Below are 16,787 nucleotides of genomic sequence, written 5' to 3'. Positions count from 1 at the left end.
TCGGACTCGAAGTCTCAACGCATGACTTTTCTCGGATATAGTTCTGTGTCCAAGGCATATCGTCCGTATGATCAGCAGGCCGACAAAGTTGTGAGCTGTGATGTGGTGTTTGACGAGACTCCTACATCCATCTTTCGAGGGGGGTGGTGAGCTTCTTCTTCCTCCGCCTCCTCCTCCTCCTCCCCCTGCTACTGTTGCACCTGCACTTGTGGATTCTTAGTCAGATGATGATGATGACTCTGCTCCTCCTCCAACGAATTCAAGTAGATCGGTGCCTGGATGGTATTTTCAGACAGTTCATGATTTTGGGTTATAAGAGCTTCCTTCTGCTCCTCCGCCTGGTTCTCTTAGGCGATCTTCCAGAGATACAGGAAAACAAATTCATGAGAGCAACATGTTTGTTAACTATGCTCTTATGTACTCTATTATTCATGGTCATTCTAATCCCACTTCTGTGGACAAGGCTCTTTCACATGAGCCTTGACGTCATGCTATATGCAGGCAGAGTTGGATGCTATTGAACGGAATGGCACTTGGATTTTGGTGCCTAGGCCACAGCAGCGTAAGGTGATTGGTATGCGGTGGATCTTCAAAATGAAGTACCGAGCTGATGGCAGCTTGGGCAAGCACAAGGCGAGGTTGGTTGCCAAGGGCTATGCTTAGCGCCCTGGAGTTAACTTCGATGAGACTTGCGCTCCGACGGCCCAGATGACCACCATTCGAACCGTTCTTGCTCTTGCAAGACATCATAGATGTCCCGTATTCCAGATGGACGTCAAGTCGGCTTTCCTTAATGGAGAGCTTACACAAAAAGTGTATATTGATCAACCGTCAAGATTTGAGGTTCCAGGCAAACAGGACCAAGCGTACCGGTTGAAGAAAGCTTTGTATGGTTTGAAGCAGGCTCCGCGGGCTTGGTACCAGTGGATTGATGAGTTCTTTTAAAAGCTTGGCCTGTGCTGTCCTCATGCAAATTCGAACCTTTATATCCTCCTTGAGAGGGGGTTAGTTGTTATCATTGTGATCTATGTTGATGACCTCATCTTTACAAGTTCTTATTCTGTGAGGCTCCGTTCAATCATGGATGCTTTGGAGACAGAGTTTGAGATGACAGATTTTGGCCGTTTGCACTATTTTCTTGGCTTTGAGATTTGGTAGACCCCTCAGGGTATTTTCTTCTCTCAGCAAAAGTACACACGAGAGATTCTTGACAGGTTTCAGATGACTGGATGTAGACCAGTATCTTCTCCTATGGATACTAGTGAGAAGCTTTATATACCTAGATGAATCCAAGAACATGCCCAAATTCACCTTTTAAGAATGTGCAATTTATAACCTCATGGTAGTCATTCACAAGACAATAAACCATCAACTCCATCATGCATAGTATGGACTAGATACTACGACATTCCCACTAACATCATCAGTGCCCAATAGTGGGTATAGAACTTGATATCAAAATATGCTCCCACGCACACATACACACGTAAGAGCATACTAGTGAGAAGCTTTCTCTTCTTGATGCTACTCCAGGGATTGATCACGAACAGTATCGGGTTCTCGTCAATTGTTTGGTATGGTTGACCTACTCCCAATTAGACATTTGTTTCACAGTCAGCTTATTGAGTTCTTTCACATGCAAACCTTGTCAGTAGCATTGGCGGTGTGCTCTCAGGGTTCTTCGGTACTTGCGTGGTAGTTTGGACTTTGGCATGTTCTATGGCCAAGGGTGCACTCTTCTTGGATGGGCTGCTTCACATTGGGCTGGAGATCCAGATATTCCGTGTTCAACCATTGGTTGTGTTTTTAAGGTGTTTCTCAAGCTTCCAAGAGTGTTTCCAGATGCTAATCACTCTCCTACACACTCCCAATGACTAAAATTTAGCAAAACAGCTCTCTTTATTGTTGTAATTTCTGGTCTTTTTGCTGAAAACCCTAATTTCAGCCCTCCTTTCTCAAGTTGAACCATAGGGGAAGCTTTCTCAAGGTTCCCTTCATCCTCTTGAAGACTTTTGTTGCGAAGAAAGGTGACAAATCGAAGATCTCAACACTCCAAGGACTTCCATCGCGAAGACTTCCGCTGTCATCGACTCTACTTGCTATTGGTAAGCTTTTATGCCTAAATATGGAAGTAAGTAGCAGGGAGGAACCGGATTACAAGATCACATACCCTGTGTAGTGTTCTCTTGTCCTACGTGCTCTCTTGCAGATTGTTGCTACCATGTGTTGGTGGAACAATAGAGAGCAGATGGTAGGGAACATGGGCACTTGAGAGGGTAGTGTGGATTGCAAGTCCACATCGACAACCACTTGTTTGCAATACTGTATTCATATGCATTGGTATGGAAATTTGGTCAGAAATGCCTATGACACTATGTACTTGATTCTCCCAAGATCAATATACTTTATTTGAGGGAGGGGTCGGCCGTTCCGGCTCATTGTGTGTCTCTTGTCAATTCAGCAATTTACTTCTTGTATTTGAGCAAGTGTCCATCAAATCTTAGTGTATTTAAGTGTATTGATTAGTATTGTGTTCAACCAAGTTACAGCTTTAGCCCAATAGTGCACATCATCTTCAGCTTCACATCATCAAAACACAGGCCATACAAGTGTTGCAGGTTAACACATCATAGACGGCCAGGACCGCAGCATAACGCATCAAGGAGGCGCCCTTCCAGCAGGGGTATTTCAGGCCAGCCACAGGTGCAAACAAGGGTGGCTACAGGGCAGTCAAACACACAGCCCTAGGGCACCCAAATCAGCTCCAAATCGAGGTCCAATTCAGTCCCATAAGGTCTTAGTCCAGTGCAGGCCTGTGGACAACACTTTCAGTCATTGTACCTCTCCATTCTTCTTGCAATAAATCAAGCAATATACAGCAGTGGGGGCCCTTGAGAGGGTAGTTGGGACCCAATACGGTGTCCTTGCGTAACTTATAATCCTAATCTCTGTGCATATTCAGTTTTCAGCAAGTGTGATTTCATTGTTAATCTTATCTCAGAAACGCCTCTGGATAGGTGCATGCTACATTGATATCAAAACAAGCGTCAGGCTTGATAAGAGAAGGTGCTGAATTTTGTTCACCTAGGCAAAGAAGGCTTTGTTGCATTTCGGTAGTGTGGCTTTTGCTGCTCAATTCGCCCTTGCTCATCACGAAGGGATGAAGCCCTCACCATTGCCTTGACCAAGAGGCATTGAAAGTTTTTTTTCTCACAAGGGTATTTGTGTCGTTTGGTATACAGGCCCCGGGGAGCACACCCCGAGTACCGGAGTGGTTCCCATTCCTTGGAAGGAAATGCAAGCAACGTTGACACAAAGGTTGTTGGGTTTTATGCTGTGTATGCACCCAGAGGAGTGCTAGTGATCATCAGTAGGTTACTGGGGCACTTTTTACTTCAGTTAGTGGAGGTTTTTTCCCCCAGTTTAGTTCAGTTTCACTTATATGCAGTTTATAAGTGTTTTGGTCCACCCGGCACATTTATGGCCGGACATGTGAACACTTATCCTTTAGGGGTCACTATCATGTGGCTTGTACTTCACTTTTTTCTATCATTGAGATATACAGCAGTCGTGTTCACTCCCTCTACTTGGTTTTCCACGCCTGTTTGCTTTCTGTAAACCCTAACCCTAACCCTAACCCTGTCCTGTCTTCAATTGGTATCAGAGCGTTGAAGCTCTACACTACCTGCCCGTACACATCTTGCGCCGCCTTCAGCAGAGCATTGAAGCTCTGTGTTGCTGCAGCCCGTACAGCTGTACCAGCCCGTACAGTCAATCGAAGTCACCTTCACCTGTGCGCCGTCAGTTAATCTCTACGCGTGCTGCCTGTAATCAGTCGCCTTCAGTCGGGTACTATAGTACGCCGCCTACAAGTACTACTCATTTCCTTTTCAGTCGGGTACAGTGCGCCGCCTTCAGACCGTGTACCTATGCGCCACCTGTAACACGCTGCCTACAGTTACTACAAGTAACCTTCACGTCGCCTTCAGCCCGACCTGTGCGCCACCTGCAGCCCCAGACAGCGCCGACTGTCACCTGCGCAGCAATAAGCCTTCAGCGCAGACTGTACCTGCACAGTACTGTGGTCGCCTCAGTATTCGTACTGTACCTACTTGCTTACAGAGGACTGCTTTCGTACAGTACCTGCACAGTACAACAGTCTACGAGTACAACAATCAACTCATACGTATTAAATCTCAGCTGGTAAGCATTACAGGTTTTGAGTTTTGGGCATTCTTATTTTTCTCTGTGAAAAATATACAGGCACAACAGGCAGTTTTTCTAGCCAGAAAAATATACAGGCACAACAGGCAGTTTTTCTAGCAAGAAAATATTCAGGTTTTTTTTTTTTGCACAATTTGGGTGCAGCAAATTTGGGCATTTTTGGGGCATTTTGGCATTGTGTACGCCATTTGCTGCTCTACTCAGTCATTGGTGCATTAAGCTGCACATTCAGAGGATTGAGAGTGCAGGCAGATTTGGGTGAACTGTATTCAGTGGAGTACAGTTGTTATCAGGGTTTTTGCTATTGGGTTTTTTGGTAAACAGGTACAACTTTGTGCGTAAAGCATAATGGCAAATCAACAGCAAAGTGATGTATTCACATATTTGTCTAAGGAAGACAAATTGGATGGCACGAACTACTCCTTATGGAGTTTTATGCTGAAAAATGTGCTTGTGGCAAAAGGTCTTTGGGATTTTGTTAGTGGTGATGAACCACGTCCAGGTCCATTGGCTCCAGAGACTCCTCCCCAAGGGGGTGCTCGTGGACGAGGACAACAGGTACAGGCTCCAGGACAGCCATTGCCTGTTCAGAGAACAAATGCTCAAAAGACATGGGATGCCAGGGATGCACAAGCTTTGTCACTCATTGCATTGTCAGTTCAGAGGTCCATTATACCTCATATTCGTTCAGCTGGCACTTCACAGAATGCATGGGTGACTTTGGAGCAGATGTATGCTGCTCGTAATGAGGCTAGGATCTCATTTTTGAAAAGAGAGCTGGAAAATCAGAAAATGAATGAAGGAGATGATATGTCTAGCCACTTAAACAAGCTGCAGGATTTGAGAGAGCAACTCATCAATGTGGATGAGATTATTCCTGAGACACAGCTTGTGTCCACCATCTTGCACTCTTTGCCAAGAGCTTACTTGGCTTTCCATACCTCTTTGAACCTCAGCATGAGGAATGCTGTTGAATCCCTCAAGTATCAGGAACTTGTTGCTCTCTTACTACAAGAGGAGCAAATGAGGAAGAATATGAATATGAACACAAATGCTGAACAAGCATTTACTACAGGTCAAAAGGGGAAAGGGAAATCTCAGCCAAAGAGTGCAAATCAAAATTCAGGTGATGGTGGTTCTTCACAGGATACCAAGAAAGGTGATGGATAGCCCAAGAAGAAGGGCAAATGTCATTACTGTAAGAAGCCAGGTCACTACATCACGGAATGTAGGAAGAGGATTGCCAAAGAGAAGGCAAAGGAAGCTGGGATGTCTGTTAATGATGCTCCTAAAGCTCCTCCAGAGACTGCTTCTTTTGTTGAGGACAGGGATTACTGTTTTTTTACATGCAGCTATGATGCCTCTTGGTCTTCACAGGCACTCAGTTTGACAGAGCATGCATGTACTTGGTATTTTGATAGTGGTGCCTCAAAGCATATCACATCTCGCAGGGATTTGTTTAGTCATGTTGGCCCTGCCCCTGTTGGCAAAACTGTTCAGTGTGCCAACAATGCTTCATATCCAGTGTGTGGCATTGGGGAGATTCAGCTTACAGCCATTGATGGCTCCATTCTCCGCCTTACAGATGCCTTATATGTACCAGGGATAAAGAAGAATTTGTTGTCCATTTCTTCTTTAGCACATTGTGGAATGCAAGTCCACTTTGATGATGATAAATGCATGGTCAGAGACAAAGCCAATGCCTTGACCTTGATGCTTACTGGTACATTATGTCATGGACTTTATGAGTTGGATGCATTTCAGCCAGTGGATCAGTCTGCTTATCATGCATTCACTCTTACTCCAGCTATGGTTGATGCGGAGTTATGGCATGCTCGCATGGGGCATGTAAATTTTGGTAGTCTTATGCTTATGCAGCGACATAATATGTTTACAGATCTACCTCTCATGGAGAAGCCTCCAGATCACATTTGTGAAGGATGTATTTTGGGAAAAATGCACAGGTTTTCCTTCCCACGTGATCAGGCTCTAAGAGCAACTGCAAAGTTGCAACTTATACACAGTGATCTTTGTGGTCCCATGCAGACGAAGTCATTAGGTGGTTGCTTTTATTTTGCAACATTTATTGATGACTTCTCTCGTATATGTTGGGTCTATCCTTTGACACAGAAATCACAGGTATATGATGCATTTTTGGCCTTTGTAGCACTTGCTGAGACAGAGTCAGGATGCAAGGTGAAGACTCTCCGTTCTGACCGAGGGGGGGAATATATGTCACATGTGCTGAATTCCTTTCTTGGGAGTAGAGGTATAAAACATCAGTATACTACTCCTTACACTCCACAGCAGAATGGGGTTGCAGAAAGGAAAAATCGGTCACTCATGGAGATGGCCAGATGTATGCTAAAAGCAAAAAGACTACCACATATCTTTTGGGTGGAAGCAGTAATGTGTGCTTGTCATATTTTAAATCGATGTCCCACAAAGGCATTGGTTTCTATTACTCCTTTTGAGGCTTGGCATGGCCGCAAGCCTTCTGTATCGCATTTTCGTATCTTTGGGTGTCTTGCTTATGCACACATACCCAAAGAGTTAAGGAGGAAGCTTGATGATAAAGCCACAAAATGCATTTTTGTTGGGTATAGCCGTGAGAGCAAAGGCTACAGGTTATATGACCCACTATCCAGGAAGATATTCATCAGTCGGGATGTGATTTTTGATGAAAAATCAGAATTATCCATGGCTGGTTATGAGGCAAATCAGGCTGAAAATGATGTGTTTGAAGGTCTACTACCCATGGAGTTTCATTCCACAGTTGGTGATCCAACTCATGAGGTACTGGACAGCCAGCAAATGATGTAGGTGGTGCAGAAATTCAGCAGCCAAATGAGCCAGAAGCTGAACCAAATATGGGGCAGCAGGCACCACAGGTCAGACATATACCTAGATGGTATTTGAGGACATTACAGGACAGCCATTTAGAAGGTCCTCTTGCTGGTCGTACTCGTAGGGAGACAAGGACCAATGAGCATGCACACATCATGGATTTGAATCTGGTTATGGCAGCCAGTTTACAGGATGATGATGAGCCTGATTCATTTGTGGATGCACGAGATAATGTGCATTGGAACAAAGCCATGCAGGATGAGATTGATTCTATTAAAAAGAATCAAACATGGGATTTGGTTGATCTGCCCAAAGGCAAGAAAGCCATTGGTACTAAATGGGTCTATAAGTTGAAAAGACATGCAGATGGATCCATTGACAAGTACAAAGCCCGTCTAGTTGCAAAGGGCTATGCACAGAAAAAGGGCATTGATTATGAGGAGACATTTGCTCCTACATCCCGTATGTCGACACTTAGGTGTGTCATTGCATTGGCTGCACATCGTGGTTGGGTTGTTCACCAGTTGGACATAAAGACTGCATTCCTACATGGGGACCTCGAGGAGGAAGTATATGTATTTCAGCCCATGGGATTTGCAGAACATGGTCATGAGGGGAAAGTATGCAGGCTGAAAAAGGCCTTGTATGGTTTGAAACAAGCTCCACGAGCTTGGTATGCAAAAATAGATGCTTTTCTACTCACTCAGGGATTTGTGAACAGTCCATCAGAGGCCACTTTGTATGTGAAGAAAGAAGAGACAGATCTGCTGGTCATCAGTCTTTATGTGGATGATCTCTTGCTCATGGGATCAAATGATGACAAAATTGCAGCTTTTAAGGAGATATTGCAACAGACATTTGACATGTCTGACTTGGGCCTTGTACATTACTATTTGGGCATACAGTTTGTGCAGGATAACAGAGGCATTGGGTTGTTGCAATCACGTTATGTTGCTAAACTTCTGGAGAAGTTTAAATTTCAGGATTGCAAGCCTATTAGTACTCCTATGGAGCCTGGGATGAAACTGTCACTACAAGATGACAGTGTTTCCTTTGATGCCACTACATATGCTCAGGCTGTTGGGTGCCTCATTTACTTGTGTAATACAAGGCGAGATATTCAGTATGCAGTCTCTCAGTTGAGCAGATTCATGCACAGCCCACGGTTGTCACATTGGCAAGCTGTGAAGCGTGTATTCCGTTATTTGCAGGGTACCTTGTCTCTTGGGTTGCTTTATCCTGAGGGGGGTGACATGAAGTTACATGCTTACAGTGATTCAGATTGGGCTGGTGATTTTGATACCAGACATTCCACTAATGGGAATTGTTTCTTCCTTGGCGCTTCATGCATTTCTTGGCTAAGCAAGAAACAGACCACAGTGGCCACTTCGTCTTGTGAGGCAGAGTACAGAGCAGCCTACACTACTACTGTTGAGTGTGTTTGGCTGCGTCGTCTTATGACTGATATGGATATTTCAGTGGAGGAGCCTACACCTATCTATACTGATAGTCAGAGTGCCATTGCTGTGGCCAGGAATCCTGTGTTTCATGCTCGCACGAAACACATTGAGATTCACTATCATTTTGTTCGGGAGAGACTCCAGGCAGGAGATATCAGTCTGATCTACTGTCCTACAGATCAGAATGTGGCAGACATCTTCACCAAGGCATTACCACGTCCAAAATTTGAAGCATTCCGCAATGCTTTGAATTTGTTTCCTTTTGGTGGATGATGTACAGTGATCACATATCACTCCAGGGGGGTTTGTTGGGTTTTATGCTGTGTATGCACCCAGAGGAGTGCTAGTGATCATCAGTAGGTTACTAGGGCACTTTTTACTTCAGTTAGTGGAGGTTTTTTCCCCCAGTTTAGTTCAGTTTCACTTATATGCAGTTTATAAGTGTTTTGGTCCACCCGGCACATTTATGGCCGGACATGTGAACACTTATCCTTTAGGGGTCACTATCATGTGGCTTGTACTTCACTTTTTTCTATCATTGAGATATACAGCAGTCGTGTTCACTCCCTCTGCTTGGTTTTCCACGCCTGTTTGCTTTCTGTAAACCCTAACCCTAACCCTGTCCTGTCTTCAAAGGCACCGCAATGGTTGAAACTCAAGAGCAGGGAGTTTTTTCATAGGATTTTGAGCTAGCGGAACACCAAGGTCACAGGGAATCCTCTAACATGCATGGGATGGTCTGGATGTTGCAGGCCGAGGTCAACTAAGAGGTACAGTTGTGAGATTTTGAGAGCCAACACAAGTACCGGATCTAGTCTCCAAGGGCTATTAGAACCCAGAGTTGGTGGCAACACCATTAGCTGTTTATTCTCAGAGTTCACTTCAGTGGAGGATGACTTGAGTCCCAGTAGTGAGTTCCATGTTATGAGTTCTAGTGGAGACTGCATTGAAAGAAGAGCTAGAAGAGGTAGGCAAGAGTGCCTACAGGTTGACTGCAGGGAGAGTTGTTTCCTCCAGTTCGTCAGTCTTGATAGTCAATGTTTTGGAAGTTGGAGCCGCATTTCCAAGTCACAATGACCATTTTTCTGCAAGTGAAAGGAGCAAAGCAGAATAATATCCCCCTGTGCTCCAAGTGAACGAGGAGGGGATGTCACGTCACATGTGCATCACTTACGTGACTTCCACGTGGACATGATTTTCAGCGAGATATGGACCCATAGGTTGGACATCTTTTGGGCACAATATGAACATAATTAATGATAATATCTTTGGGGTGAAAAGTGACGGCTGACCACAAAACAACCAGCCATCAGAAATCTATAAATATGTAGTTAAGAAAAACAGATGAGATCATCCATATACCAGTATCTGCAAGTGCCAGTCTTCAGAGCAGCAGAGGCGTATTGTGAGTCAAAAGTAGGGTGTTCCCAAGCAGCCAGATTCAGCCCAAGAACAGCCAGATTCAGCCCAAGAACAGCCAGAACATCAGGAAACCTTTTGTCATGCATCTTTAGCATTAACGCATGGTAGGATGCAGCTTGATCTTTTACAGGTCTAATTTTTATCCATTGTATATATTCATGCATGCAATATACAGTAGATTAGGTCAATTTAGCCTTGCCTTTTGTGTACTTGCAGTTTATGATAGCATTAATCTAGCACGCGTCTGGACTCATGATAACCTAGCATTTGAATGAAGCCATTCTTTGTTAGTCTGAGGAATTTGTCATGGCAAGGTCTTTATCCCACTCATCCAGATGGGAGGGTCTTTGTCCGACTCGATACAAGTCTTGTGTATATATATTTTCCAAATGTCATCTCCAATCACTATGTTCATTTCTTGTGGAATTGATTTATTAGGTTGTACAATATACTAGAGTGGTGGCAATGCATTGAGAGAAAGCCCATGTGAAGGCATCCATCTCATAACACAAGCATACCAGCAATCATCTACTCTTTACGAAGCGAGGCGCATAGTTGAAGTGAAAGCAAGCCATGATAGTCTTTGTCTGCCCTTTGGCGTGGCCCCTAGGTGTCACATCCTGTGTATGTATGTGACCAATTGATATGAGGCATTTGTGTGGAGTGGACGGGCTGCAAACTCTGCTAGAATGATGTTGTGTGAAATAAAGGTTTACTGTGTGAAGAGCATCATGACCTGTTGTCTCTCTTCTTGGCTCCATTCCAAGGATGTGAGAGGTTCATGGTGAAATTTCTCTTTCAAAAATGAATGAGAGAGAGAGAGAGAGCTGTATTAACGTCTACTAGAGGCCGAACTCGACCTATGATACAAATCAATGTACGACTGTCAATGTCTTCTGGATGTCCAGAAAAAAAAAGGACAAAATGAACATGAAATAAGTTTGAGAGAGAGAGAGAGAGAGAGAGAGAGAGAGAGAGAGAGAGGTTTATGGTCTAATTTCTCTCTCAAACTTGGGTTGTTGACTGCAGTTGTTTTCTAAGTTGGGATCAAGGTCCGCACTCTACGGTGACTGCGACGATTATGTGCTTATTGAGCCTGGGCAAGATGAGGTGTTTGTGGATTTGGAGGAGCTTCGAGCCAGATTGAGAAGATGGCTTGAGAATTGGCCTAGCAGTACCCTTCCTGCAGATCTGGCAAGGTTCAGTGACCTTGATGAAGCTGTGACATATCTTGTCGAGTCTGCGTGTGAACTGGATATAAGTGATGGGTCAGGCACAGTCCAATGGTTTGAAGTTCGACTCTAGTAGCTTGACCTTCTAAGTGAGTAGCCTGGTGTTTGTGGTGTGCTCCAGTAAGGTTGTAAAGTGTATTTTGGCATTGTCCTATTGGGTTTTTTGGCTTGCTTGGGAGCACAGGGTCTTTTTGTTGGTAAAAGGTGCGTTGCTGGCAAGACTTGGCTGCCACAATCTCCATTTTATGGAAACTGAGGCTTGCCGATTGTGCAGCATAATGTTGAAAAAGAGTCAGACAAATGAGAGTGTGTTACCATACAGTCGTGGGGACATTGGAGTAGCAATATCAGTGGCGGATAATGCTGTAAACTTGGCATGTAAATAAGATGTCAAAAACTTGATGTCTGGGGGCTTTCAAGTATTGGGATTGGAAGTGTGTGTGCCGAGTCTTTTGTTTTTCTTTTGTAACTGTAGTTTTATAAGCTTTTATATGCTCTACTTGAGTGCTCTTCATAGAGCCCATCACCACTGTCCTTCACATCAGTGATCATCTTAGGGATGGAACCGCACCACACCGATGATGCGTATCAGCCTTGCTGTCTCTTGCATTAGTGGTGCACAGCAGATACTTCATTTGTGCATTTGAGTCATACCCAAAGTGAATAGATAATTTCTTGTAAACACAGTTAATATCTGTACATGTGTGCATATAATATAGTACATATTCTTGTATAATATAATATAATATAAATGCATGCAGTTATCCTAACCGGGTATTTTATTGAAGATTGTTCCTTGGCTATTTAAAGGGCTTGATGGCTTGGCCTCTGCACTGAATTTTGTTTCTTCTTATGCTTAATGATGTCCTTGCTTTCGGTTCTGCCTGCGCAAACACCTTCGTCTGGATCTTTTATGGCGAGTCAACAAACTCAAGTAGAGTGCACTAAGGGCCTCTACTTACTGTAATGGTACATTTTTTGGTTTTCTGAAGGTGGCAGAGAGTTGCTTGTTGGTTTTGTGATTGTCTAAATGCACAAGTTTTGGATGCCTTGATGTTGGGTGGTTGGTTTCTTGGTAATCTTGGATTTGCTTTAAGCAAAGTACCTACACATTGGCTAGTACGCTAAAGTACATGTTTGGTTAATCAGTTGTCTTCAGATGGTTAATCTACTGTCCTAATATGTCTAATGAAAGTGAGTTTAATATGGAAATTAAATTATACTCTCAACTTGATAAAATTCATCCATTAAAAAAAAAAGGTTCCGGTTACATAATGGATGAGGAACTTGGATGTTTAATAATTGTTAAAAAGTTTGATATGGTATTCTGATGAGAGTACAACTGAGTTATATAACACATTATTGATAAGCACCTAGTACATCTGGGTTTCATGTTAGTCTTTTTTTGAGATTCAAAATTTTTTAAGTCTTTACTTAGTAGTGCAAGGCTACATGTTTTGGTTTCTTTGGTGTTTGTAGTAGTTGATCAAGATTGTCTCAAAGCATATATGTTGATTGCTAAGCTGTTAAGCTGTTGGTTTAGTACTAAATCTAGGATTAACTTTTAACTCATTGACATATTTGGATTACTATTTTGGTTTTCTTGGTGGTAGTGATTGGTTGCTTGTTGGTTATGGGATTGTCTAGACGCATATAATTTGGTTGCCATGGTATTATTATGGATGATTACTCACTATAATGAATGAGTTTTCATAATACAGTTCTTCAATTTTGAAATTTTTTTCCTTAAAGTTAAAATTACAACTTTATTAGTAATTGGTAACCTTAAACTAAAATTTGTACAGCACTAACCATAATATCAAGACTCAGTATACTTGGGCAATTGATAAAATGATCATTGAATTAATTTTGTCCACTTGGATGATCACCTTATCTGTAAAAGCTTTTAAGATTAATTTTGTCCTGTAATATTATCCACTTGGAATATAGATCTGGTATATTGGGCACACTTGATTCTCCAATTTGAGGCTCATTTTCATGGCTTAAAATTAATTGATTACATTACTAAAACAGACGAATCACTTAAGGGCAAGAACCCTCAATTTATGATTAAAATTTGGGTAAATTTTAATTTAATTTCAATGATTGGGTTCACAATCTGTTGAACATTAGTGTTCATGCATTTAGAATTTTTGTCTTTCAAGTACTAAAAATGAATCAGGAGCTTTTGATTGTCTGAAATCTGATTTGGTTAGAAATGTTTGGGCTTACTTGATCCTCCTTCCTAGGAGAGTTACCTTTTCGCTACTAATTGACTAACTGAACCTGTTTGATCAATTTGTTTCCTAAAAGAATCTTAGACAGCTTGCTGTAATTGTTTGAGTTTCATTTATAGCTATCTGATGGTAGCCTTAGCCTTGGCAAAGTATCTATTGTATTTGATTGTGGAAATGCTACTTTAGTGATATTACAGATGTCTAAGTTTTGATGTTGCCTTAGCCTTGGAAAAGGTTTTTTACTTGATTGTTGACATGCTCTTCTGATGTTTTTACAAATGTTTGAGATTTGATGTTGACTTGTTCATAAGTTAGTCTGATCTTAAATATTTATTACTTTATTTTTGGCTTGGTGGTTTTAGCTATGTTCTTAAAGATGTCTAGAATCTTATAGATTGTTTTTTTTTTCTTCGAAATGACTCAATCTTCTTCCTTCAGCCAGATCAATTCTAGTTCTGATTGGAAATGTTTTTTCCTTCCTGTGGACAAGCTCACTGACATTCTTAAGAACTTTTATTGGTACTCTAAGTAGGTAAAAAAAGGTAATTTTATGACAATTGCTAAGGCTTGTAACTTTTTTTTTGGTTATGAGTCATTATTAATTATTTGTTGGCTTTTATTGTCTCTTTTAATTTGAACCTAGGGTAGTCTATTATATGATGGGTTATTATACAACTCACACACACACACCAATGTTACCCTCCCATATTGTGAAAAGTCTAGGTATTTTCTTTGATGTATTTACTTATCTTGCTTCTTCTTTTGCAGAATTTTCATTGGATTCCAAAGTTGGTTACAGTTGGCTACAAAACACCCTTGCTATTCCCTACCTGGCTTATTCGAACTTTGCTTTCTTGTTTTGATTCGTTTGATTTTCATAAAGCTATTCAAGATTTTGACCTTTTAGCCCTAAGTAATGAGTCACAGCTTCAGTTAATGATTGGTTATTTTTACTTAATAAATTTAGACATAATGCTAATGAAGGGTTTTGACCCTTACTCTTGCAAGGACTTGAAAATTTAGATGGGCAGTCTTTAAATGATGCAAAATCTAGGATTGATAAAATCCTAGAGACCCTTCATAATTTATTGATTGACCCAGGTATGAAGAAAGCTATCTTCGTAATGTATGGAACCTCTATCGGCGGCCATATTAAATGCAGATGTTGGTCTTCTTAAAATTCTCATTGTAAAGGTGGAATTATGTGGGTGGATAATTTGTTATAGATTCTTTTAAATCATGCTTTTACCTTTTGCTCGCATTAGTCTGGTCCTCCTTCTGAGGTCGGGAAACCAACCCGAGACCCATGGGGCTTTGGTGACACTTGGTATCAAAGTAGAGATCATTTGGAAGCCCACATGAGGGTGTGTGATGCCAAGACGGCAAGAAATTTGGGAAAATCATAAAAACGGCAATTTGAGCAGGACTGTGAGACGGCCACAGAGTTGATGGCACAAAAGTAGCCGACAACATCGAACAAAGGTTGAATCATGAAGCATATGCATATAGATATCGATGAAGCAAACAAAGGGGCCATGTATGCATTAAAAAGCGACCGGGTATGGGGCCATGTATGCATTAAAAAGCGACCGGTTATGGGGCCATGTATGCATTAAAAAGCGACCGGTTATGGGGCTGGAAACTGATCTTTTGAAGATTGATGCATCGGGTATGGGACTGTTGTGTCGGCATGGTACTCACATATATATCATATAACATAGAAGAGCAAAGAATGCAAAGCCGCCAAGCTGAATCATTTGGGAATACATACATCCATATATATATATATATATATATATATATATACATATATATATATATATATCAAGCGAGATTGAATCCGCTAAGTGGCAAGGTGTCCGCTAAGGCCATGATGAGCCTTGTGGCAATGGAGCCATCACATTCCTTTCAGAGATCATATATATATATATATATATATATATATTTGCAGAAGGTATCAGATGAATATGAAAGACAATGAATCTGCGCACAATGGTGTCAGATCATATGCAAGGGGCTTGAACCCCCATATCAGTTGAGATCATATGTAAGGGGCTTGAACCCCCATATCAGATGAAATCATATGCAAGGGGCTTGAACCCCCATTTCAGCCAAAGATCAGATGCAAGGGGCTTGAACCCCCATTTCAGATGCAGTCATATTCAAGGGGCTTGAACCCCCATATCACGTGGAGAATTTATCAAAGGGGCTTGAACCCCTTGTCAGCTGTTGGTAGCATCCAAGGGGCTTGACCATATTTTGCATAATGCTAAAATCTGTATAGTACTAACCATAATATCAAGATTCAATATACTTGATAATTGATAAAATGATCACTAAATTAATTTGTCCACTTGGATGATCACCTTATTTGTAAGATCTTTTAAGATTAAATTTGTCATGAAATATTATCCACTTGGATTTGAATATAGATGTGGTATATTGGAGACACTTGATTATGTAATTTCAGGCTCATTTTCATGGCTTAAAGTTAGTTGATTACATTACTAAAATAGATGGATCACTTAAGGGCAAAAACCTCAATTTATGATTAAAATTTGGGTAAATTTTAATTTAATTTCAATGATTAGGTTCACAAGCTATTGAACATTGATGTTAAGGCATTTAGAATTTATGTCTTTCAAGTACTAAAAATGAACCAATAGCTTTTGATTTTCTACAATATGATTTGATTAGTGCTTTTGCCAGGCATTCTTGAATTCTAGAAATGTTTGGGCTTACTTGACTCTCCTTCCTAGGGGAGTTACCTTTTTTCTACTAATTAACTAACTGAACGTGTTTGATCAATTTTGTTCCCTAAAAGAATCCTGCCGTAATTGATTGAGTTTCATTTATATCTATTTGATGGTGCCTTAGCCTTGGTAAAGTATTTTTTGTATTTGATGTGGACATGCTCTTTTGGTGATATTACAGATGTCTAAGTTTTGATGTTGCCTTAGCCTTAGAAAAGCTTTTTTACTTGACTATTGACATGCTCTTTTGATGTTTTTACATATGTTTAATGTTGACTTGTTCATAAATTAGTCCGATCTTAAATATTTACTGCTTCTTTTTTTTTCTTGGTAGTTTTTCAACTATGTTCTTAAAGCTGTCTAGAACCTTATAGACAGTTTCTTTCCTTCAAAATAACTTAATCTTATCCCTTCAACCATGATCAATTGCTGAAATGGTTTTAGCCTTATTTTTAATGATGACTTGATTCTGATTGGAAATGTTTTTCCTCCCCATGGTTTTCAAAATAGTTAATTTTACTATTTTCCTTCTATTTGTCCTTCCTTAATGTAGACAAGCTCACTGACATTCTTAAGAACTTTGATTAGTACTCTAAGTAGGAAAAAGTTTCC

At 41.3% G+C, this 16,787-nt stretch overlaps 1 protein-coding gene across 1 annotated transcript in view; it reads left to right on the top strand.

The window, feature by feature from the left end:
- The window catches only part of CRR7 (chlororespiratory reduction 7), a 53,695-nt gene extending 42,024 nt beyond the window's left edge, over positions 1-11,671 (top strand). The window contains exon 2 of the mRNA XM_086823457.1: positions 10,983-11,671. Coding sequence (XP_086679583.1) covers positions 10,983-11,258 — 276 coding nt within the window. The 3' untranslated portion in view covers positions 11,259-11,671. The remainder of the gene's footprint in view (positions 1-10,982) is intronic.
- Positions 11,672-16,787: the final 5,116 nt, after the last annotated feature.

The sequence above is a fragment of the Cibotium barometz genome, chromosome 3 (genome assembly GCF_041138505.1).
Source record: "Cibotium barometz isolate CiBa-2024 chromosome 3, ASM4113850v1, whole genome shotgun sequence".
In the NCBI taxonomy this organism is placed as follows: domain Eukaryota; kingdom Viridiplantae; phylum Streptophyta; class Polypodiopsida; order Cyatheales; family Cibotiaceae; genus Cibotium; species Cibotium barometz.
Note: the sequence above shows the minus strand (reverse complement) of the source record. Positions and strands in the feature narration are given on the sequence as shown.